The 25,108-nt window shown below is 55.7% G+C and overlaps 1 protein-coding gene across 35 annotated transcripts in view; it reads left to right on the top strand.

The window, feature by feature from the left end:
• Positions 1–25,108, top strand: part of CFAP46 (cilia and flagella associated protein 46) — a 132,149-nt gene that overhangs the window by 99,255 nt on the left and 7,786 nt on the right. For 8 of the 35 annotated variants that reach the window (XM_078346814.1, XM_078346811.1, XM_078346823.1 and 5 more), the window contains exons 42-51: positions 43–231; positions 3,625–3,759; positions 3,833–4,012; positions 4,498–4,668; positions 13,640–13,737; positions 14,336–14,415; positions 14,852–14,982; positions 15,655–15,776; positions 16,306–16,388; positions 16,877–17,044. In XM_078346814.1, coding sequence (XP_078202940.1) covers positions 43–231; positions 3,625–3,759; positions 3,833–4,012; positions 4,498–4,668; positions 13,640–13,737; positions 14,336–14,415; positions 14,852–14,982; positions 15,655–15,776; positions 16,306–16,388; positions 16,877–17,044 — 1,357 coding nt within the window. Of the gene's footprint in view, positions 1–42; positions 653–3,624; positions 3,761–3,832; positions 4,013–4,497; positions 4,669–13,639; positions 13,738–14,335; positions 14,416–14,851; positions 14,983–15,654; positions 15,777–16,305; positions 17,045–17,168; positions 17,765–25,108 lie in introns of those variants that run through there. The other 27 variants (XM_054243521.2, XM_078346826.1, XM_078346813.1 and 24 more) reach the window with 17 other exon arrangements.

Here is a 25,108-nt window from a genome sequence, read left to right as displayed (position 1 = left end):
TGCCCTCCCAGTGGTGGCTGTAACGTGTCTGTCTTTTCAAAGCAATGGTTCACACTGAAGCGCACCCTGGCACACGGGGTGCTGGCGCAGCTGGGGAGCCTGCAGCCGCTGAGTGTGGGCTGCGTGGAGATCCGTGCCCGGCTCCTGGGACTGGCCGGGAGGGCCATCCACCTGCTGGCCATACAAGCTGACCCTGTGCGCCCCACCTGCTACTGGGAGGAGGGACCCTCGGTAGGTGCTCTGTGTGCCCCACCTGCTACTGGGAGGAGGGACCCTCGGTAGGTGCTCTGTGCGCCCCGCCTGCTACTGGGAGGAGGGACCCTCGGTAGGTGCTCTGTGCGCCCCGCCTGCTCTGGGAGGAGGGACCCTCGGTAGGTGCCCTGTGTGCCCCACCTGCTACTGGGAGGAGGGACCCTCGGTAGGTGCTCTGTGTGCCCCACCTGCTCTGGGAGGAGGGACCCTCGGTAGGTGCCCTGTGTGCCCCACCTGCTACTGGGAGGAGGGACCCTCGGTAGGTGCCCTGTGTGCCCCACCTGCTACTGGGAGGAGGGACCCTCGGTAGGTGCTCTGTGCGCCCCGCCTGCTACTGGGAGGAGGGACCCTCGGTAGGTGCTCTGTGCGCCCCACCTGCTACTGGGAGGAGGGACCCTCGGTAGGTGCTCTGTGCGCCCCGCCTGCTACTGGGAGGAGGGACCCTTCCTTGTAGGTGCTCCTGCTTCTACCCCAAGTCTGGTTTACACCTGTTGCCCGTGCTTGAAATATACAAGCAAAGTGTTTACACTCCCCTAAGTGTAGCAGACGAATCTTGTCATTCCCAGTTAACAAGGGCATAGCCCCAGGAAGAGAGGAAAGTGCAGGACACAGGCATGAGAGTCGGGGAAACAGGACTTCCGGGACAGATCTGGGAGGGAACCACAGCGCGTCTGTGGGTAGGCAGGGAGGGCAGGCTGGCACGTGGATCGGCCTTCTGCAGCATGGGGCCCACCCCAGTCCAGCCCTGAACTGGCAAGTGTGGAGCAGGCCCCGGCTCCTGGTGTTGCCCACAGCAGTGGCTCTGGCTGGCCCACAAGGGGACCTGGGGAGCTCAGAAGCTGCAGGAGTGGCCTTCGGTGGGCCGGAGCATGGGGTGCTGTGGCTCCCAGGCCCATGTGCAGTGGGGCAGCCCTGGGCTGCCTTGGCTCCCCTCTATCCCCACCCCCCATAGCCACGGAGGCTGCTGCCTCAGTGTAGCCAGGTAGCTCTGAAAGGGGCAGTCAGGACTTTCTTCCCCCTCAGCCCAGGGCCCACCCTTCTCCAGAGCCCCTGCAAGGCTGCCCAGGAGGGCTGAGTCACCTGCAGGAGTGACCTGCCCCCTCGGGACCCTCTGACAGTCCCTACAAGCCACACAAGCCTCCGCTCACCTTCTGAAACGCCTGTGCAGATGCCAATTCCTCCCTTGGAAGGCACCTGTCCCAGCAGAGAAGCTGGGCTTGTCCCCACACACCAGCTGGTTAGGAAGACTCCCTCAGGGACCAGAGCAGCCGCGGCGTGTGCCCGGCTCTAAGCCCAGGTCCGTCCCGGAAGTCCTGTGTTTCCCGACTCTCATGCCTGCCTCCTACACTTTCCTCTCTTCCTGGGGCCATGCCCTTCTTAACTGGGGATGACACGATTCTTCCGCCACACCGGGGGGAGTTAGACACTTCTCTGTGCAGCCCTGGGTCGGCCCTGAGATGTTGCCTGTGCTGTGCCTTCAGGACCTAGCCCAGGACTTCACGTGCCTCGAGTGAATTGATAGAGTTGTGGCTCTCAGTGCAACCAGCCTCCCTCGAGCTGCACATGTAGCAGGTGGCTGTGGAGCAGAAGCCAGGCTCGGCAGGGCCTCCTCTGAGCTGGCGTCCTCCTCTGTGAATGGTGATGAAGGTGCCCTGGCGAGGAGGGGCTGGGGCAGAGCAGGTGTCAGGCCCGGGTGGAGCGCAGAGGCCTTCCAGGGCCCCCAACCCATGCAGGCCAGACCCAGCCACACCTGCTCCTGCCGCCCCCCCCACCCCCGGGTGCCGCCTTCCGCTGTCCTTACATGTGATTTATGTTATTGTCCAGCTTCTTGAAATCGAAGCTGAAATCGAGGTTTTTTCTGGCTTTTTCTTGTATTCAAGGCTGTGCTTTTCCTCTAACCCCCATTTCGGTCCTCTAAGTTTTGATAACGGAGGATTGAACCTGTCTAGGGTCACTTGCCACGCTGTCTAAGGTGCTGTCCGCGCTCCTCGTCTGTTGTCTCACCACCCAGCAGATTAGGGAGCGTGGACACAGGTCGAGGCTGGAGCAGAAGTTTCATAAGCGAAAGAAGAAAGCTCTCTGCGGTGGAGAGGGGCCGCCATGTTTCCTGTTGAATCCAAAAGCTTTGATGGGAAACTCCCCTCATCTCTTTGGCTGTTCTTGTGACCTCCCTTATCTGTGTCTTTAGGGAGCATGAGGTTCAGCTTCTCGTTTGTGCAGCTGTGGGTATGTTTTGGATGAGCCCCCCTCACCCCTCCCGCAACCCACGCAGGTTCCCTTGGACCCCATTATGTACATGCCTAGAGGGGAGGCAACTTCCCCGGAGCATGGAGGCCTCTCTTCGGGGCCACCTGCTCACCAGTGCAGCTGCAGGGCGGCTTTTCCCAGGCTGCTCTCTCTCTGTGCCCGTGGCTGTGACTTTTCAGGCTGTCTCTCCGAGGACCAGCCGTGGCTGTAGGCCTAACTGACTTTTCCTTTTCTTCTCCCTCGGTATTTTCATTCTCTGAGTCCGTTTAAAGTGTTTTCTAAATTCCGTTGACATTTCTTCCTTGACTGACTTGATGATTGTATCTTGTTTCATTTCAAGGCGCCTGTTTCTCACCGGTGTGTTTTCATTACTGACTTCCAGTTTAATGTCGTGGTGGAAAACACACCCTGAGTGGTCTCGGTCCTGGGGACTCTGCGGTGGCTGCACGTGGCTGCACGTGGCCCAGCCCTGGTTGGTTTTGGTCGATGCTCCTCACACACCTGAACTGCGTGTGCCGTCGTTAGAGGGACAAGGCTCTGTGTGCGTCAGGCGGCTGGTGCTGCACCGCCTCCAGCGTGCTTGCTGGTTTTCACCTGCACTCAGGTGGCCCACCTTCCAGTCAGGGGCTTGTCAATCACTCCTTCTCCATTTCTATCAGTGTCTTTTTTATTTTGATGCCTAGTCATTGAGTGCATACAGATTTCACATTGCGATACCTGTGACCTGAAAAACCAGGTGCTCGCTCTCAACCCACTTGTTCAGGGGCCACCTGGGCTTCCTACCCCCAGGTGGGGGTTTGTTTCCCAACCAGGGGTCCCTGGGCCTGTGCAAGCCTCAGCTCCAAGAAAGGAGCTTCCGAAGGATGGGAACAAGAGCCCCTCAGAATGCTTGGTCCTGCAGGCCAGCTTCCCGGGGGGGCTGCATCCTCACCCTGGCTGCAGCGTCTCCTCACCCAGGCTCAAGGGCCAGGGCCACCCTGCATCAGCTAAGAGCTGGAGGGTTTGGGACAGGGAGAGGCCACGCTGCGCCTGAAGTGCCCCCCACCCGGGGACACTGCCGAGGAGCCCGACTGCCCCAGCCTCCCTGGGTGGACTCTGCCCACCAGCCTGCGGTGTGTGTTACAGGTGGGTGCCAAGCTGAGTGACCTCGGGTCTCTGGAGCTGGAAGCAGAGGAAGAGGATGCCAGGAAGTCCAGCAGGGACCCGCCAGCCTCCAGGGCGGCCCCGGAGGAGCAAGTCAGGAGAGGCGGGGACCTGAAGGTACGGCTGCCCCTCCTACCCCTCTTGTGGCCTCTCCTGAACCCAGTCTGAGCCTGAGCCTTGTGCCCTGCAGAGGAGGATGGTTCTGGCCCAGCAGTACCTGGCACAGGCCTCGGAGGTGCTGCTGCAGTGCCTACACGTGGCCCTTGGCAGTGGCCTCCTGGACGTCGCGGCAGCTGCCAGCCTGGAGATGGTGGAGTGCGTTGGCGCCCTGGACCCTGTGACTACCTGCCAGTTCCTGGCGCTGTCTCAGGTGTGGCTCTGGCCCGTGCACCTCCAGCCAGGCCCTTCGAGGAGGAGGGAGAACCCTGGCACAAGGGAACTCTCTCTGCAGGTGGCCCCACCCCTGGGATCCAGCTGGGGCCCTCACCTTGGGGACTCGATTAGAGAAGAGGGCCTCCGGCTGTGGTCCTCGAGCAGTGGAGTCCGCCGGCCACGTAAACTTGTGGCTCAGAGACAACATGCCTTCGTGACCCCAAACCCAAACCCCACATTGGGCAGACACAGAGACCCAGCAGTCACAGGCCAGCAGGGCCCTGTCTGTGTGGCCCTGTGGGGGAACAAGTGTGGCCCCACGTGACTCTGCAGGTGCCAGGAGGAGCCAGCATCCTGGGGGAGCTGTGCAGGAGAGCCAGCCCACTCCTGCGCCCAGGCTCAGCCACGGTGCACCCTCCGCAGGCTGCAGCCCTCCCCGGCCAGGCCTTGGGCCCCTGGTATGCCTCCCCTGCTCTGTTTCAGAGCTGCTCGGCCTCAGAGACCATGAGGGACGTCCTGCTCGCAGCCACGGCCAACACCAGCAGCTCCCAGCTGGCAGCCCTGCTGCAGCTCCAGCACCAGCTCCGGCGCCAGGACCGGACCACCACCAGCCTGGGCACCAGTGTGGAGCAGAGGCTGGCTGCTGTGTCCAAGGTAACTGGGCAGGAATGCGACTGAACCTGCCCCCACCCTGGGGCTCTGCGGACAGACACCACAGCCACACAGTCCCACGCCTGAGTGAGGGCAGCCTTGCGCTACCCCCGGCTCCTGGGACATCCTTCCCCCCACCCCTCTCCCCGCCCCAGTTGTGTTCGCCTGGGTCACCGGGCCTCTTGGAGCCTCAGTGTCCTCCTGGTCCTTGTGGGGCAGTAACAGCCCACCTGGTGGGTGCTGTGAGGTTGGCGAGGTCACTACGAACGCACAGCCCAGCCTGCAGCCGAGAGCTGACCACCAGATGGGCCGCAGTGCCCCGAGGGCCTCACGGGGATTGGAGCTGGGTCAGGTCTGAGGCTTCCATCTCGAGAAACATTTGTAGAGCAGGATAGCTATGGTGCCTTTTATTTGGATTATCAGGTGCAAATGGCAGTATTTAAAGAAAAAAGACTTAAGGACATTTCTCAAATTGTGGGAAATGGACAAATGTGGCCCGGTGGCGCCCCTTCCTCAGAGGCTGCATGGCTGCCTCCGTGGTCTTCTCACCGGGGTGGACCTGACCAATTATCCCCTCATCCAGGGCTGTTTGGCAGACAGTGCTTTGCTGGTGAGGGTGGGGTGGGGGCAGCATCCACTACTGGGTGACAGGAGCACCCCCTGCCATTGTGACATCTGCATGGTCCTGACTGGGAACCGGTGACCCCACCCAGAGGTGGGAACCTGGAAAGCTGCCATCCTTCTGAAGCTGAGAGGTTGGAGGGCGGCAGGCAGGGAGTGGAGGGCAGAGGCAAGGGGACTGCAGGCCCAGCCCAGGCCTGAGGACAGGAGAAGGTGGCGTAGCCTGGCCCTGCACCTGGAGGAAGATGCAGGTGCCCATGGCTCTGCCGGAGCTGGGTCCAGGAGGGTGTGCACAAAAGCAGAAAGAAAAACGGGCTACGTCAGGCGTCCGAGGGGCACCTGTGGTCTAGGCCGGATGTGAGGAGGTGCTTGTGGTCTAAGCTTGATGTTGGGGGCGCCTGTGGTCTAAGCTGGGTGCAGAGGTGCATGCCTATGGCCCAAGCTGGGTGTGGGGGAGTACCTGCCTGTAGCCCCAGCTACTCAGGAGGCTGAGGCAGGAGGATCACTTGAGCCCAGGTGTTCAAGGCTGCAGTGAGCCATGATGGTACCTGTGAATAGCCACTGCCCCCAGCCTGACCAACATAGTGAGACCCCATCTCAAAAAAAAATGGGCCACCCTGGGCAGCACTTACTGGACAGGGTGAGATGCGAGCAGCCAGGCTGGCACCAGGGTACCTGCTGTGAGTGAGCTGGGCATGGGAGTCACGGCCCTCCCTCCCCTGTGGCTGTGGACCAGGCAAAGCTCACCCCATTGGAGCTTTGGGGACCAAGGACCCCAACATGTGTGACTGATGGCTCCCATGTGTCATCCCCAGGCCGGCTCCCAGGGATGACACATGGGAGCCATCAGTCACCACAATGGGGGTCACCACTCTCAGGTCCCCACCTCCCCCGCCCATGCTGTTGCAGGAATCCTCATGGAAGTGGTGCACCAACTTGCAGCCAGGTACAGACTCACAGCAGTCAGGCTGAGGGGCATGGGTCACAGCAGGCCCAGGGCAGCAAGCCGGCAGCATCGGGCCGGTAAATGGTGGAGCCTCATATTTTTAAAGTCATGAGCTATGGAAGCAGTGAGAACTGGCTAAGCTAAAATTCTCACACTGAAAACACCTGCCGCAGTGAGCCAACCCTCAGTCTCTGCTCAGGGGCCCCTGATTGATTCAGGAGTCAGCTGGAATTGTTGTCAGCAGAGGCTCTGCAGGGAGGAGAAGGAGCAGCCTGGAGCCAGGAGGGGAGAGGCCACGTCACTGCAGCTGGGAGCAGCCCCGCAGCCCCCTGGGAACACCCACTGAGAGCAGAGCCACAAGGCACCCTGGGAACACCCACTGAGAGCAGAGCCCCATGGCACCCTGGGAACGCCCACTGAGAGCAGAGCCCCACAGCACCCTGGGAACACCCACTGAGAGCAGAGCCACAAGGCACCCTGGGAACACCCACTGAGAGCAGAGCCACAAGGCACCCTGGGAACACCCACTGAGAGCAGAGCCCCACGGCACCCTGGGAACACCCACTGAGAGCAGAGCCCCGCGGCACCCTGGGAACACCCACTGAGAGCAGAGCCCCGCGGCACCCTGGGAACACCCACTGAGAGCAGAGCCCCACGGCACCCTGGGAACACCCACTGAGAGCAGAGCCCCATGGCACCCTGGGAACACCCACTGAGAGCAGAGCCCCGCGGCACCCTGGGAACGCCCACTGAGAGCAGAGCCCCGCGGCACCCTGGGAACGCCCACTGAGAGCAGAGCCCCAAGGCACCCTGGGAACGCCCACTGAGAGCAGAGCCCCGCGGCACCCTGGGAACGCCCACTGAGAGCAGAGCCCCAAGGCACCCTGGGAACACCCACTGAGAGCAGAGCCCCGAGGCACCCTGGGAACGCCCACTGAGAGCAGAGCCCCGCGGCACCCTGGGAACACCCACTGAGAGCAGAGCCCCGCGGCACCCTGGGAACGCCCACTGAGAGCAGAGTCTTGCAGCACCCTGGGAACGCCCACGGAGAGCAGAGCCCCGCGGCACCCTGGGAACGCCCACTGAGAGCAGAGTCTCACAGCACCCTGGGAACGCCCACTGAGAGCAGAGCCCCGCGGCATCCTGGGAACACCCACTGAGAGCAGAGCCCCAAGGCATCCTGGGAACACCCACTGAGAGCAGAGTCTCGCAGCACCCTGGGAACGCCCACTGAGAGCAGAGCCCCGCGGCACCCTGGGAACACCCACCAGGTCCTGGGCCTTAGGGACGTTCCCCTTGAAGCTTCTGGAAGGCAGTGAAGTCTGCTGTGGTTCCGTGGTGCCTGGAGAGGACACAGCCCCCAGGACGTAGTGTCCCCCGCAGCGTCCCACATGTGCTCTCCTAAATGAAGGGCTCGTGCAGGGGCTTCAGAGAAAGTGAACGTGGCCGAAGGTTGAATCTGTGACAGCGAAGCGAACTGAAAAGACGGAGCAGGGGTGCTGTGATTCGAAAGCTTGTCCCCCTCGAAACCCGTGTTGAAACATGAGCCCTGTGTGGCAGTGTTGAGAGCTGGGGCCTCTAAGAGGTGACTGGGTCACGAGGGCTCACGAGTGGGTCAACCCGCTTGACGGCTACTAAGTGAACAGATTAATGGTTGTCCTGGGAGTAGGGCTGGCGGCTTTGTGAGAAGAGGAGGAGACCTGGGCTAACAGCCGCCCACCGTGTGCTGTCCGGGGCCACTGGGGACTCGGCAGAGGCCCCACCAGCAGCAAGGCCCTCACCAGAGGCGGCCCTTTGACTTTGGACTTCTCAGCCTCCAGAACTGTAAGAAATAATTTCCTTTTCTTTAGAAGTTACTCAGTTTCGGATACTCTGTTATAAACAACTAGAAACGGACTAAAAATTGGTGCGAGGAGTGGGATTGTTGACAATAATGAAAATATGGCAGCAGCTTCGGGACTAAGGAGCAGAGACTGAAGACGTGTGCAAGAGAAGCTTCACAGACCCTGTGTCTGCAGACAGGTCATCAAGGGGGTTCTGGCGAGGGCCTGCCTGGAAGACAGGATACTCAGGGAACGTTTGCAACTTTTTTTTTTTGAGATGGAGTCTTGCTCTGTCACCAGGCTGGAGTACAATGGTGTGATCTTGGCTCACTGACAGCTCCACCTCCTGGGTTCAAGTGATTCTCCTGCCTCAGCCTACGGAGTAGCTGGAACTACAGGCGCACGCCACCACGCCTGGCTAATGTTTTGTATTTTAGTAGAGACGGTTTTACCATGTTGGCCAGGATGGTCTTGATCTCCTGACCTCATGATCTGCCCGCCTCAGCCTCCCAGAGTACTGGGATTGCAGGTATGAGCCACCGCGCTCAGCCATGTTTGGGGCTCGTTAGAGATCTGGTGAGTGGTCGTGACCAGAATGCTGATGGAAGCATGGACGGGAGAGGCCGTGCTGATGAGATTTCACATGGGACTGAGGAGCAAGGTGTTAAAACCAGGAATAAAGGTCAGCCTCGTGGACTTGTCATACATTAGCAAAGGCCGTGGCTGTCGTCGAAGGCTGAACTCGAGAGTGGCGAGAGAGGGCAGCTGGCAGAATAAAGACTCACGCAGCAAAGAATCAGGCAGCTGCGGGGCTGCTCACAACCACTACATAAGCTGCAAGAGGGAAAAATAACTCGGAGGTGGAAATTAGCATCAAAAGAAGAGCAGAAGGATGTGGAAGTTCGTGGCCTGGCCACTTGAAGAGTCAAAGCTGCATCCAGGAGAGTGGCAAGGCTGTAGACCTTTTGCCAAAAGTAAGCCCGGAGACAGGGGCCGGGTGCTGCTCCTCAGAGACCTTCAATTCTGCCCTCCTGTTGCAGGCCTGGAGGCCACAGAGGGCAGAATTGTTCTGGTGGATGAGCCAGAGGAGTCCTCCACAGGGTCCCCGCCCAGGGCCTGCTGGGGACCGTGCTCCCTAAATTCCAGTGCATTTCTCCATGGCACCCCAGCAGTGGCTTAGGCAGCTCTGGTGCAGACAGACCCACAGCTCAAGAAGATGTGGCCACAGCCACGTGGCACAGATTCCACAGGCTTGCAGAGAGCAAGATGGAGGCTTTGCAGCCTCCACCCAGATTTCAAAGGATGCCATTGAAAGCTTGGTTGCCCAGGGATGGAGCCACTGGAGTCAGCCCCACCAGGGCAAAGCCTACCACACCCATGGGAGCAAGACCCCCACCAGGACCTGAGAGCTGCAGAGCCACTGGCAGCACCCACCACGGGAAGCTTCAGGCACCAGACTCCAACCCGTGAGAGCAGCCATGTGGGCTGCACCCAGCAAAGCCATCGGGGTGGCCCAACCCGCAGCCCGTGTCCAGAAGCAGCAGGTGCCGTCGGAAAAGGCCATTCCCTGGCTTTAGGGTGACGTCAGCCCTGCAGGGTCCGGGCTTGCTTGGAGTGCGCCACTCGTCTCTTTTTGCCTGTTCCTGTTTTCAAGTGGGAATGTCTCAGGCGGCCCCACCGCTGTATGTCGGAAGAAGAGAACTTGTTTGGATTCCACGGGCTCATAGATAAGACTCTGAAATTTGGACTTTTGAGTAGCTGCTGGAAGAAGTTAAGACTTTGGGGCTTTGGGGCTTGTAGGAATGTATTTGTAGAGAGAAAGACATGAATTTTGGGGGCAGAATGCTATGGTTTGAATGTTCCCTCCAAAACTCATGAATGGATTGATCCAATTTATGGTTTTAGATTCCAGGGTTATCGTGGGAGAGGGACTGGTGGCTTCACAGAAGAGGAGGAGAGACCTGAACTGGCACACTCTGCCCCTTACCACAGGATGCCCTGCGCTGCCCTGGACTCTACGAAGTCCCCACCTGCGAAAAGGCCCTCAGCTGACGTGGTAAAAACTGACCAGTGCTGGTCCACATGGGGCCACAGCAGAGTCCCCCAGCACCGGGGCCACTTGGAGTGTATTTTCCAGCCACGGTTAAACAGGAAATCAGTAACAAAAATGGGCCTAAGAGAAACATGGTTGCCTTGAAATTAGACAATGTACTTAACAGTGATCCAATTAGTCAAAGAAGTCACGTGGCATTCAGGAAACACTTCAGACTGACTTGGAGAATGAAAATGCTACAAATAAACACTCTAAACTGACTTGGAGAATGAAAATGCTACAAATAAACACTCTAAACTGACTTGGAGAATGAAAATGCTACAAATAAAAACTCTAAACTGACTTGGAGAATGAAAATGCTACAAATAAACACTCTAGACTGACTTGGAGAATGAAAATGCTACAAATAAACACTCTAGACTGACTTGGAGAATGAAAATGCTACAAATAAACACTCTAGACTGACTTGGAGAGTGAAAATGCTACAAATAAACACTCTAGACTGACTTGGAGAGTGAAAATGCTACAAATAAACACTCTAGACTGACTTGGAGAATGAAAATGCTACAAATAAACACTCTAGACTGACTTGGAGAGTGAAAATGCTACAAATAAACACTCTAAACTGACTTGGAGTGTGAAAATGCTACAAATAAAAACTTAGGTGACTGAGTAAATCAAGTTACTGTAAAAATACAGCCTTGAATACAAGAAATAATCCAGGGAAAAAAACCTTGATTTAAGCTTTGATTTCAAGAAGCTGGACAACAACAATAAATTACATCTAAGGAAAATGAGGACAAATCAATTCATCAGAAACAGCGAAGTCAGACGAGCAGAGGAAATCCAAGGCACAGGTTGGTTCCAAAGAGAAGACCATGAAATGGAGAAAAAAAGAGAAAAGGCAAGTTCTCAGCATCCGCAGGAAAAAGACCCCCACTGAGCGCAGATGTTGAAAGTTCACAGAGAATGTTCTTTGTAGCCTCAGTCCATACAGTTGACACCTGGAATCAAACAGACCAACTCCTCAAACAAACACGGCTCACCGAAGCTGACAGAAGCCTAGAAAATCTTTTCTTTAAAATGTTGCTACGAGGGAGACCCAGACCCCACTGGCTTCACCAGTAAATTCTTCCAGAAACAGAAAGAAGAAAAGCCACTTTCAAAACTCATAGCAAGTAGAAATAAAACACAAACTCCCTCTTTTACTCAGAGGCCCAATGAACCTTGATGCTGGAAACTTCGCAGGGGCATTGCAAGAAAGGAAAAGCTCTCTCGTCAATATTACACAAAAATCCTAACAAAACGTAGCAGGTAAAGTCCAGCAGTTCTACAGGGATGCCACATGAGGGATGCCACATGAGGGATGCCACATGAGGGATGCCACTTCAGGGATGCTACATCAGGGATGCACGTCAGGGTCAATATTCAAAGAGCACTCAACGTCAGTGACCATGTTAACAGAGGGAAAAGGAGACAAATCCTAAGATCATATTGGCAGGTGCAAAAAAAGGTGTCTTTCAGAATCCAGCATCCACTCATGATTTTTAAAATTAAGGTACAAGCAAATGTTCTTAATCAAATAAAGAATATCTATGCCGCCCTAGCACGCATCATATTTAATGTACAGTATTGAAAAGTTTTCCCCAAGAGTGGAAATGCACAGCCTATCAGCACTTGTATTGAATACAGCACAGTAAGAGTTGGAAAAGAAATACAATGTAGAAAGACCCAAGAGGAAATACAGAACTAAGAGACTGAAGAACTTGAAGGCTGTTCCTCGTTGCGGCGGAGAGGCTCTGCTGTGAAGCCAGCAGTTCTATCTGTGGCCGAGGGTTCGCACACGCGCCTTCTCCTTCCGGCGAGATCTCAACTCGGTTCCCCTGAGCCATTAGCAACGTTGTTTTCCGCAGAGGTGGCCTGGCACGTGACCCAGAGCTGTGTCCCTTGTGGGGAACCTGGGCTGTGCCACATCCCTGTGGCCACGGGAGACCCAGGGTGGGAGCCGTGCAAGGGTAAAATGGCACACCGGACTCCACTGAAATGCAGAAGTTCTGTTCATCAAGAATGCCCTGCCTTGCGAGAGTCAAGGGGCAGCCACAGAGAAGGTACTGACACTTGGCTGCCTGACACACGCATGGATGGAGGGCATGGGTCCCTTTTCCGTAAGAAAAGGAGACACTGATGAAAGATGGCACCAGGGTGGGCTTTCACAAACTCAGAGATTCGAGTGCCCAGAAACAATTTGAGTGGCACTCAGGTTCCCTGGTCAGCAGGGAAATGCAAAACTGAAGGCTGACGCAGCTAACCCGTCACCAACTGGAATGGCCCACATGGAAAAGGAGAACACGGCCAGTGGGGGTGAGACAGGGGTGGAGTGGCTGGGGCTCCCTGAGCCTCGTGCCCACCCCTTGGCACAGCAGCTGCTTAGCAGAGTTCTGGCAGGAGGGCTATAGCTGACGCCGCACCTGGCTCCGTGCCCGGGAGAAATGCGTCTGTGCACACACGCATGTCTGTGTGTCCGTGCTTGTTTGAGTGTTTGTGCATCTGTGCAAGTGTGTGTTTGTGTGTCTCTGCTTGTCTGCATGTGTGCGTCTGTGCACGTGTGTGTCTGTGCTTGTCTGTGTGCATCTGTGCACATGTGCCTCTCTGTCCCTGCTTGTCTGCATCTGTGCACGTGTGTCTGTATCCATGCTTGTCTGCGTGTCTGCATCTGTGCATGTGTGTGTCTGTGTGTCCGTGCTGGTCTGCGTGTGTGCGTCTGTGCACACGTGCGTCTGTCCCTACTTGTCTGCATCTGTGCACATGTGTCCGTGCTTGTCTGCGTGTGTGCGTCTGTGCACACGTGCGTCTGTCCCTGCTTTTCTGCATGTGTGTGTCTGTGCACGTGTGTCTGTCCATGCTTGTCTGAGTGTGTGTGCATCTGTTCATGTGTGTGTCTGTGTGTCCGTGCTTGTCTGCGTGTGTGCATCTGTGCACGCATGCGTCTGTGTGTCCATGCTTCTCTGTGTGCACGTGTGTGTCCGTGCTTGTCTGCGTGTCTGTGCGTGTGCGTGTCTGTGTCCGTGCTTGTCTGTGTGAATGTGCGTCTGCATGCATCCGTGTATCTATACGCGTATGTCTCCATGTGTGGTCTGGAGGACACAGGAAAGAGGACGGAGGGAAAGACACCAGTCACGGAGGAGGCGCTGGAACATTTTCCGTTTGTTATTTTGGGTTTGGCAAAGATGCACTTCCCGTCATGCGAATCAGGTTTCTAAACATTAACCGGAGGGAAATGACATTTTGGGGCTGCCAGTGACTCTCGTGTGCCTCTGCTGCCCCCTGGTGGCAGCCCCAAATCACTTCCAGCAGGGCCCCCCTCCCCGCCCCACCCCCAAGGGCCCCAGCCCCAGGCAGGCAGGGCACAAATCCCCCGCCATGGCTCTGCAGAAAATCTCCGCCTCGAGATCTCCTGGAAATGATGAGAACAGCACAGCGACGTCCCTGCATCCTAAATGCGCCCACTGATGGCTGTTTTTCGCAACACAGGCTTGGCAAAATCTCTGCGTCACTGAGCAGCATTTTAACCTCTTGAATGAGATGCCTCCTACTTTTCGGATATTCTTTCTGCACCTCTCACCGGACAGGTAAAGCCGCTCATTCCTGTTGAGGCTGCCCCCACCCCGCTGAGGGCCTTAGAGGGGCATAGACCCAGCCATGGGCTGCCCGAACCTCATCCCCATCCCAGGGAGGCCTGGGACTCGGGAACTGGCCGGCCAGTCCTGAGAAGCTGCCAGACAGACACCAGGTACCCCAACTGACACGCGGTGGGGACAGTCCAGGGGTGTGGGACCCCTGTCCTGTTCCTCCCGGAGGGAGGTGAAGGGGCACTGCCTGTGACCTGTCACCTTAACAGGGCCTTCACGTCTGGTCGGGGTGTCCGGACCTGGAGCACTGTTACGGTGGAGCAGAGAGCGGGACGGCTGTGCCTCTGGCAGTGACCACAAAACCCACTGGCCGTGGCCAAGTGCTCAGTGCACAGCCCAACCTATTCTCAGTCCAAGTCCCAGCCACCCACGCACACCCAGCTGTGCTATGCCCCTTGAGGTGTACACAGGAAGGGCCCTGCTGGGTTGCGTGGTCTGCAGAAGTGGCCTCAGAGAGCCCCTCAGAGGTCCCTGGGGCTGGTGGGCTCTGCGGTGTTTACTCGGGGCTTGCCTGTGACCCTAGCCCGCATCCTGCCAGCAGGTCCCATCTGTACAGCGCTGCTTACGAGAAACCCAAGTTCATTCCTGTAGCCAAAGGAAAGGTGCAGCATGTGGGAGGTGAGTGGGGCTGCACGGGGCAGGGGCGGGAGCAGGGCTGATGCCTGCCGCGCCTCAGGGCCCCTGCACCCAGGCCCTTTCCTCCCAGAAGCTGAAGGCCCACCAGGGAGCCCCGGCCTGCTGTCCAGGGGGCGTGGCCTCCCCAGCCCTCCACCCACAGGGATGGAGAGGTCTGTAGAGCCTGTGACATTGGGGAAATAGGCAAAATGGGCATGTGCTTCCCCAGGCCCAGGAGGCCCATCCACTGGCCGTGCAGTGATATGGCTGCCCCTCCACGGCACAGGCCAGGCTCTGGGGGACTCTGCATGGAGGAAGGGGCTTCCATCCGTGCAGCCTTTCCTGCAGGGACAGCAGCCTTTGCCCAGTGCTCACCAGGCATGGTCCAGCTGCCATCCTCAGCCTGGGCAGCGACAGAGGGTGTGTCCATGTCCCCCAGGCCCCTGTAAGGTGATGCGGCTGGCCGTGAGTCCCACCGCCTTGTCCCACCTACTGGCCTGTGCCCAGGAGTTCCGGAAGCAGATCCAGGACCAGGTGTACGCAGAGGACCTGCTTCTGAGCACAGGCTCGGTGAGGCCCTCCAGGCTCCAAGCCGGGACCCTGTGCCCCTGCCCCTGAGAGCCAGAACCCCAGGAAGGTGTGGCAGGGGTAGGACGCTGGACCAGGCTGCTGAAGGGCTTGGACCACCCTGACACTGAGGCACTGCCCAACTCCCAGGCCAAACTCCACACCAGGGGAGAGCGCTTGGGCTCCTTGGCCATGTCTGATCCCTGAAGTGCAGAGGGGCCAACTGTGCTCTGCAGAGCTTAGGGTTGTCAGGGCCCAGCTATCCCTGCAGGCAGGACTCTCTGTGATGCAGGCAGAGGAGATGGGTGGGGGCTTGGGTGTCAGGGTGACACCCTGGGTGAGGTAACTGTCCAGGGGATGGGCAGGTGATCTCCCCAGTGGATGGGTGAAGTGATCCCCAGGGGATGGACAAGTGACCCCCAGGGGATGGGTGAGGTGACCCCCCAGGGGATGGGCAGGTGACCCCCCGTGGGTGGGTGAGGTGACCCCCAGTGGATGGGCAGGTGACCCCCAGGGGATAGGCAGGTGCTGTGGGGCTCTCGCTGCTGAGCGGGGTGCCCTGGTCCACCACGTTGGCAGAAGGGGCAGGAGCTCAGCCTTTCCGCAGGGGCCCGGCTTCTCTCAGGGTCTGGACACCCTCTCCGCTATGGGGGCCTCTTGTTTCGGTTGAGGTAGGAGCCAGAAGGCCTGCAGGCAGAAGAGGAGGAGCCCCCGGTGCACGGTCTCAGCAGCATCCTGGAGGCCCTGGAGGAGCTTCTGCGGCCGCTTTTCCCCATGCTCAGTGTCTCCGAGGCCAGGTACTGGGGACGACGCCGAGGCCCAGTCCCCACCACGCTCACAAATGGACACGTGTGTCCAGTGCTGCGGCCGACCACGTGTGCTTGCTGCGCCTTCTCAGCTGCCTTGTTCCAGACTCCGCACCACACACCTGCTCCTGAGAAGACGTCCTGGTTCTGCCTCCATTCCAGCCTGGAGGAGCACCTCCCAGTGCCACTCCCCGAGGCCCCTCCCACCCCTGGCCCAAGCGTGGGGTGGGAGGGCAAGCACCTCCAAGGGGCCATCGGGCTCCTTTGCTTTTGGGTGGGGAGGAAGGCAGAGGGGACGGGCACCTGGCACCGTTTAGCCTGGCTGGTGGGTCAGAGGTGATCTGAAACCCTGCTCATCCCAGCCCCGCCTCAGCAGGACCATCCCCAGAAGCGAGCACGGGGACGTCTAGTGGTGCTGCTGCCTTAGATTGAAGCGGGCTGAGCGAGTGTCACTTATATATTCTTAGCAGATGTCATCTCTATCTGTTTCTTAAACCCGAGTATGTGACCTGACTTTCAGAGTGCAGACACCCGTGCTTGCTGCAGAGTCAGGGAAGTCCAAGGGGAAAGACAAGGAGAGGAAACTGTCCACAGGGCCACAGAGTGAGTGCAGTGGGCACTGCACTCAGCTTGGGGAGCTCGTTCTGCCAGAAGTGGGGTTGGGATCTACCCACCCAGCCGGGAAAGCCAAGGGGGGTCAGGAGCCCAGGAGTCCCACCCCCACGGCCCTGCAGCCCCTCCCTCTGAGATGGGGCGCCGGAGGGTTCTGTGCACAGCCTGGACCAGCCCACCCTCCGGGTAGGAGGCTCTGCCAAGCCCCCCAAGAGCACCCGGGAACCCAGCACAGCTGTCCTCTCGTGGGTGGATTGTCAGCCCCGCCACACCACACATGCTTGCTAACAAAAGGAGGGAAAGGCATGATGGGGGGCTGTTCCTGGCCCCATTCCCGGGCGTCTGGAGGAGTTGACATGGAGTCGAGGCGGGCCACCAGCCTTTCCCAGCAGCAAAGTCAGAAGGCGCAGCCCTGCGGCCCGTGGGAGGGGCCTCGTTTTCGGGGGCTGATGTCCCTGCACCTGGACTGCCGTTTCCAGACACAGTCCAGCCCGAGGTGGCCGATCAGATCATCCTGGTCACAGACAGACATCTCCTGGAGCTGCCGCTGGAAGGTCTCTCCGTGTTCCATGAAGGGACAATTTCCTCTGTGTCACGAGAATTCTCTCTCCAAATGTTATGGAACCGCCTCCGTAAAGAAGAGACAGGTAGGAATGGCCCTTAGCCACCTTCATGTGTAATTTTAAAATGGAAGATTTAAATTATTTTTCAGATAAAACAATGTTAGCTCCTATCAAAAAATAATCATCCAATGTTGCCACATTTTTCTAGGCATTTATTCATTCAAAGATGTTCACAGGATATAAATACTCACCACCCTGGGCAACGTGGTGAGAGTGCATCTCTGCAGGAAATTTTAAAATCAGCTGGGCACGCACCTGTGGTCCCAGCTACTCGGGAGGCTGAGAGGTGGGAGGATGGCTTGAGCCTGGGAGATGGAGGCTTTAGTGAGCCGAGATGGCACCACTGCCCTCCAGCCTGGGCGACAGAGTGAGACCCTGTCAGAAAGAAAAGACATAAACAAAGGTATTTATGAAGCACCTGCGACATGCTGGTATCCATGTGCCAAGCACACAGGGAGGAAGAATCTAACACTGTTCTTTCCCACAAATATGTTTCAAAGGAAGGAACCAGAGGGGCAGTGAGCAGCCGGCCTCCCCGTGAATCACTCGGTTAGACGGGGAAAGCAGTGAGGGAGCGTACGGGAGGCCCTGGCCTCGGCCGGGACTTGGGGTGGTGACGCTGGTGACTGAGTGCTGGCTGTGCACACGGGCCCTGTTTGTGAAACTTCCCCAGCCCTACACCGTGGTGTTGGCAGTTTTCTGCGTATACGTTGCACTTCAATATCAAATGAAACTAAAAATAAACAGACTGGACTTTTGCTTCCGTCTCAGGTGAGGTAACAAGGACCAGATTTGCCCTTCCAGCTGAGACCACTAAAAACCAAAAAACACATGATTGTTTCCAAACGTTGACGAGCAGGACAAGGGTCCTTGAAAGAGGGGTTGCCTGGCCAGCACCATGGCCCACCCAGCTCTTACTTCCTGGGGAGTTTCCAGGTCACAGTACTGGCAGGGGTGGGGGGTGGGAAGAGCCCAGGGGTCTCCCCGAGTTGAGGACAGGGAGTTTGGAGTCCAGGGACACGGATGGCCAGAGGTGCAGGGCGGGACACCCAGGAGGAGAGACCTGCCAGGAACGGCTGCTCTGAGAGATGCAGAGTCCTCAGCAGAGAAACAGCCAACGCGTGTGTGCGGCCGGGGTCGGGGCAGCTCTGCAGACGGGAAAGACGTGGACAAACACTGACGCCATCTTTAATTCAAAATCCCTTTAAAATATTTTTGAGCAAAAAGTTTAGAGCAAAAGAAAATGATAATAGTGTGGGGTTTTATAACATAAATGTGAAATGAATAACAGCACTAAAGATGCGAGGGAGGGCATGGCACCAGCAGAGTACCAGGGAGGGCATGGCACCAGCAGAGTACCAGGGAGGGCATGGCACCAGCAGAGTACCAGGGAGGGCATGGCACCAGCAGAGTACCAGGGAGGGCATGGCACCAGCAGAGTACCAGGGAGGGAATGGCACCAGCAGAGTACCAGGGAGGGCATGGCACCAGCAGAGTACCAGGGAGGGCATGGCACCAGCAGAGTACCAGGGAGGGCATGGCACCAGCAGAGTACCAGGGAGGGCATGGCACCAGCAGAGTACCAGGGAGGGCATGGCACCAGCAGAGTACCAGGGAGGGCATGGCACCAGCAGAGTACCAGGGAGGGAATGGCACTCGCAGAGGACTAGGGAGGGAATGGCGCTTGCAGAGGACCAGGGAGGGCATGGCGCTCGCAGAGTAGTGAAGGCTGCGTCCTCTAGAGAACGTGCTGTAACATCACTTGAAGATAAGGCCGCAGTAGAGACATGAACTATACACCCTCAAGTAATCGCTAAACACAAAAAGAAGAGCAAACAGAAAACGCCAGAGTTTATACCAAACACATGATGCAGAAGAGGAAATGGATCATAAACACACACTTAATCATAAAAACACAGAAAAAGAGGGAACAGAGAAGGGACAGGAGAAATAAACAGCAGGACAGTGTATTTCAGCCCAACCATACCCGTAATCACGGCGTCTAAACAGCCCACTGAAAGAGGAATATCATCTGATTAAATGGAAATCCAGCGTTCAAAATACGCTTCCGTCAAGAAACCCACTTTAAATAAAAAGAAATGGTGCATTTTTAAAGGATGAAAAAGCCGTATCTCTTACTATTCAAAGAAGGTTGCCGTGGCAAGATGAAATTAGAAATAGGTGGAGTTGGGGGCCAGAGGTGCAGAGGGTCCTTCCGAACGAGGAGGCTAATTCCTGAAGAGGGTGTGAAGCCCAATTATTAATCCATCAATGAACATGGCTGTGAAGTACACGGGATAAAACCCACGGAACCACGGAGCAATCGTGACATACACAGGGATGGCTGGGGGGCCAACGTCCCCTTCTCAATAGTGATGGACAGATCTGCATTGAATCAGGAGGGTGTGCAGGATTTAAACGTACCGGCCAGCTTCATCTAACCAACACTTACGTAACAGTCCCCTCCCTCGACGGAAGAATGGATTCTTTTTCCACACAGAACATTTGACAAGACACACCCTAAGCGGAGCCGTAAAACAAGCCGCACAAACCTTAAAGGGTCCAAATCACTCACAATAGGTTCTCTGACCACACTGGGTTAAATTAGAAATTAATAACAGAAATTGTGTCTGGAAAACCCCAAACACTTAGAAACTAAGTATACTTCTCAAATACCCATGGATAAAAGAGGAAATTAAAAGGGACATTTAGAAAGGACTGTGATCTGAAGGGAAACAAAAACACGGTTTATCATGATCTGTGGATTCTGCTGAAGTGCGAGGAGGAATTCATGAACCAGGCCGAGGGAAAGGCCAGATCAAGGGAGCGCACGGGGCTGGTTTCACGTCTACAAACGCCTGGGAGAATGTGGAGGTCGGAAGGCAGGTAAGTCCTGCCTGGGGTGGGGGCTGGGGCTGCAGGAGAAGTGGGGGGAAGGGCCACAGGTGTGGGAGGGAGGGTCCGCGGTGTTTTGGGGAAGCCCCAGGGGCCGGGCGTGCCAGGACCTTCGCTGTGGCGATAACTCACAGGAGCGCAGCATCGAGTCCCATCACGTGGCTCACTTTAAACGCAGGCAGTTTACTGTGGGCACGTGGACTCTGTACTCTGGTGCTCGACCCTTCCTGTGACCCCCAAGTCCTCGAGGGGTCTCCTGCTTGTGAGTGGAAATTTTTTACGTAAAATACAGAAACAGCAAATTTGCATCAGGGTCATGGAAGCTCGTACCAGAGCACATGGGCAAGGGGGGTCCTGGGTAGAGGAAGTCAAAGGGCAGAACCCCCGAAAGTGCCGTGTCCAGGGAGGTTCCTCCAGGCCTGGGAGCTCCCACAGCAGCCGGCCTGGTAGCTTATGGCTGGTCTCCGTGTGATTCTGGCCCACTGGGTGCCCCGTCCGTCCACAGGCCACAGTCAGCCCCTTCTGCTGTCCCCTAGTGAGCTCGGTGTGGAGGGCATGTCTGCCTTGCATGGCAGGAGGGCACTCAGCGGCCTGGGACTTGCTGGGGCTCAGGCTGGAGGGGATGGGAGTGCAGGGTGGAGAGGCAGGGAGGCCGGAGCGGGAGTTGGTTGGCACAGACACGAGCTTGCAGAGGTTTCGGAAACCGTGTTTGACAGTGAAGTGTGCCACCTCTCTAGAAAAATGCCTGAGTGGAGCGCCAGGCAGGAAGCAGGCCCCGCACCCACTGGGAGTCACTCCCCTCCCCGAGCCCAGCTCACTGCCCACGGCACCCACCCTCCTGACTGTACTGCAAAGCCAGGGCTTTTTATGACCTCACCTCCAAGATCGGCACCCCGAAATCCTGAAGCCCAGTGTACCTGTTCTTGAAGTCAGGCAAATGGCCTCTGAAGGCTCGCTCTGGGTCCAGACACTGCTTTTGCGTTGCGTTATTTCCTTTGCTACACAGAAGCTTTTCAGTTCATGTGATCTCATGTGTTTATTTTTGCTTGTGTTTCTTATAATTTTGATGTCATCAAAAAAATTCATTGCCAAGACCAAGATCAAGGCGCTTTTCTCCTGCATTTTCTTTTAGTACTTGTATGGTTTCCGGTCTTACATTTAAGCCTTTAATCCATTTTGAGTTGGGTTTTGTAGATGGTATAAGATAACTATCTTAATCAGATAGTTGAATCTATTCCTGAGTACTTCATTCTTTCTGATGCCATTAAAATAGGATTGTTTTCTTAATTTCTTAATCAGATACTTAGTGCATTGGTAAGGCATAGAAAATAAACTCATTGATTTGTGTGTGGAGATTGGGTTACCCCAACACCATTTATTGACGAGACTGTCCTTTCCCCATTGTGTGTTCTTGACACCTCTGTCAAGTATCAGTTGACCCTAAAGGGGTGGGTTTATTTCTGAATTCTCCATTCTGTTCTGTTGGGCCCAGTGTCTGCTTTTATCCCAGTACCATATTGTTTTGGTTACTGTAGCTTTGTAGCATAATTTCAAACCAGGTAATGTGATGCCTCCAGCTTTGCTCTTGCTCAGGATCCCTTTGATTATTCAGGGTCTCGTGTGGCTCCTTGTAAATTTTAGGGTTGCTTTTCTATTTCTGTCAAAAATGCCGTTGGCATTTTGATAGTGCATTGAATCTGTAGGTTGCTTTGGGTAATATGGGCATTTAAAAATATTAATTCTTCCAATCCGCGAGCACAGGCTGTCTTCCCATGTATTATGTCTCCTCCAATTCATTTCATCAGTGTCTTACAGATTCCAAGGCAGAGATCTCTCACCTCATGGTTGAATCTACTCCTGAGTACTTCATTCTTTCTGATGCTATTAAAACAGGATTGTTTTCTTAATTTCTTCATCAGATACTTAGTCCATTGGTAAGGCATAGAAATACTACTGATTTTTCGTATGTTGATTTTGTATCTTGCAACTTTACTGAATGTATTAGTTCTAACAGGTTTTTGGTGGAGTCTTTGAGGTCTTGTGTATATAAGAGCTTGTTATCTGAAAACAGATAATTTCGCACCTTTTTTCCTGATGTGTGTACCTGTTGTTTCTCTTTCCTTCTTAAAATTCTATTTATTGATTTGTTAAGATGGAATCTTGCTCTGTCACCAGGCTGGAGTGCAGTGGTGAGATCTCTGCTCACTGTAACCTCCACCTCCCAGGTTCGAGCCATTCTCCTGCCTCAGCATTGGGAGTAGCTGGGATGACAGACATGTGCCGCCACGCCCAGCTGATTTTTGTAGTTTTAGCAGAGATGGGGTTTCACCATATAGTCAGTCTGGTCGCGAACTCCTGACCTCAGGTGATCCACCCACCTCGAGCTCCCAAAGTGCTGGGATTGCAGGCGTGAGCCACTCCCAGGAATTTGGTTTTTCGTTTTTCCTTGTTTTTGAGATGGGATCTTGCTTTGTCAACCAGGCTGGAGTGCAGTGGCCTGATACTGGCTCACCGCAACCTCCGCCTCCTGGGTTCAAGCAATTCTCCTGCCTCAGCCTCCCAAATAGCTGGGATTACAGGTGCGTGCCACCACGCCCGGGTAATTTTTGTAGTTTTAGTAGAGATGAGGTTTCACCATATTGGTCAGGCTGGTCTTGAACTCCTGACCTCAGGTGATCCACCTGCCTCAGGCTCCCAAAGTGCTGGGATTACAGGCGTGAGCCACCGCGCCCGGCCTGTTATTTCTCTTTCTTGCCTCGCTGTCCGGCGGGGACTTGAATGGAAGTAGCAAGAGTGGGTTTCCCTGCCTTGTTTCTGGCCTTAGGTGAAAACTTCATGCCTTCCACTGTTAGCTGTGGTTTGTCATTAGGTGTATTTGGGGTTTTCCAATCTTTGTTCTCCTCATGATCATGAAGGTATTCTCTTACGATATCTTCTAAATCCATCTCTTTTTTCCCCCCACTTTCACATTTCTGTCTAACCGCCATCTGAGATGGACTCAGTGGAGTGCGAGGTGGAGTTTAAGTTGTTCTACGAGGGGACCCAGCTGTCCACACATCGTGTATTGAAATGTCCTTCCCTTCCCCACTGCCCACCTGGGATTACAGGCGTGGCCACCACCATCATGGCAGGGGCGGAACAGGAAAGAAGTGGCCGGGTTAGATGCCCCAGCCCCGGTGTGGGTGGCAGGATGCCGGCCATCTAGAGGTGCCCACGCCCCAGCCCCGGTGCCTGTGAGCCTGCGAGGCGGCGTGGTCCAGGGGCTTCGCAGATGCAGTTCCAGACTTGAGATGGGAGGCGCTCCTGGGGAGGTGCTCCTGGGCCCAGGTGATGACCAAGTCCTCACAGGAGGGAAGCAGGAAGGCCAGAGAAGAGCGTGGCAGCTGCGCTGCCGATGGTGAGGATGGAGGGCATGGCCAGGAGCCAGGAAAGGATTCTCCCCGGGAGCCTCCAGGACCAGCGCGGCTGGGTGATGCCGCCATTGTGACCCAGTGCACTCCATTCCGACCTCTGACCCCAGAACCATCAGACAGGAAGTGCTGCCGCGTCAAGCCCCCATTTTTGCGATAATTGGTTAACGGCAGCTGCGGAAAGTCACAGACCCCTCACCACAGAGTAACCGGAAGCTGGGCTGCGTCATCCAAGCCTTTGAAACGCATTACCAGGTGGCCACAAAAGGAAGAATTAGGCTGAGCCATGAACCACTGAGTCGGAGGCACTGCCAGGTGTCAGCACCGCCCCAAAGCGTTAAGGGCACCCCAAAGAACTGGTGTGCGAACTGCAAACGAACAGAGAAGGAAGAATGAATGAGGAAAATGAATGGGCCACTCACCTCAGACCAGGTATCCCACAGCTGGTAATGGAGAAACACATAGAAAAACAGGACAAATAAAAACAAAGAAGTCAGACCGTAGAAGTTGGCCCACTTATGTCGTATATCAACGTGGGAAGGAAAAGTTCCTCTTCCAAGTTTCCTTTCTTGTGAAAGAACAAATCAGCTGGGTGCAGTGGCTCATGCTTGTAATCCCAGCACTTTGGGAGGCCAAGGAGGGCGGATCACGAGGTCAGGAGTTCCAGACCAGTCTGGCCAACACAGTGAAACCCCGTCTCTACTAAAAATTCAAAAATTAGCTGGGCGTGGTGGCGTGCGCCTGTAATCCCAGCTACTTGGGAGGCTGAGGCAGGAGAATCTCTTGAACCTGGGAGGTGGAGGTTGCAGTGAGCTGAGATCGTGCCACTGCATTCCAGCCTGGGCAACAGAGCCAGACTCAGTCAGAAAAAAAAATAGGATCAATCATAAGTGTGCTTATAACTCTTTGTGAGGCCCCATCCTATGTAGCTGTTAGACATGCGGTGCTTACAGGCATGTAGTACATTCTATGTACTTTAACCAAGGCATCTGTGCTGGACGTGCTCACAGGCATGTCCCAGCTCACAGCCTATGCCCCTTACCTGTTTAAAAAGTTTTCAGGGCTGGGCTCAGTGGCTCAAGCATGTAATCCCAGCACTTTGGGAGGCCGAGGCGGGTGGATCACGAGGTCAAGAGATCAAGACCATCCTGGTCAACATGGTGAAACCCCAACTCTACTAAAAAAATACAAAAAATTAGCTGGGCATGGTGGCGCGTGCCTGTAATCCCAGCTACTCAGGAGGCTGAGGCAGGAGAATTGCCTGAACCCAGGAGGTGGAGGTTGCGGTGAGCCGAGATCGCGCCATTGCACTCCAGCCTGGGTAACAAGAGCGAAACTCCGTCTCAAAAAAAAAAAAAAAAGTTTTCAGTTGTTATCCAATCAGGTTTTAGTTTAGATTGTGAGCTCTGGCTCCAGCCAATGGAGATCAGACACAGCAGTAAGGACAACCCCAAATGCATAAGGGATAAATATGTCGGCTTTTCCTCTGTTCATTGTACTCTTGTGGCAGGATGGCTAGCAAGGGTTCCCTTCCTGAGTCCAGGAAGTAAAAATCGCTTGCTGAGTAAGAGATCTTTTGTCTCAGTGCTGACTTTTCTTTGTGGCACCAACCATCTGTTTCCAACGTTCAGAAAAAGGTCAACTGGCCAGCCCTGCCAATGAGACGACAGAGGTGAGAAGAGGGTGCCAGTCACAGTCACATGCAGTTTGCAGGAAACACGCCCATCAAAAGACCCACACGAGATTCAGGAAGAGAAGCGAAAATGAGTAAATATTTAAAAGT

The sequence above is a fragment of the Callithrix jacchus genome, chromosome 12, assembly GCF_049354715.1.
Source record: "Callithrix jacchus isolate 240 chromosome 12, calJac240_pri, whole genome shotgun sequence".
NCBI lineage: Eukaryota > Metazoa > Chordata > Mammalia > Primates > Cebidae > Callithrix > Callithrix jacchus.
Note: the sequence above shows the minus strand (reverse complement) of the source record. Positions and strands in the feature narration are given on the sequence as shown.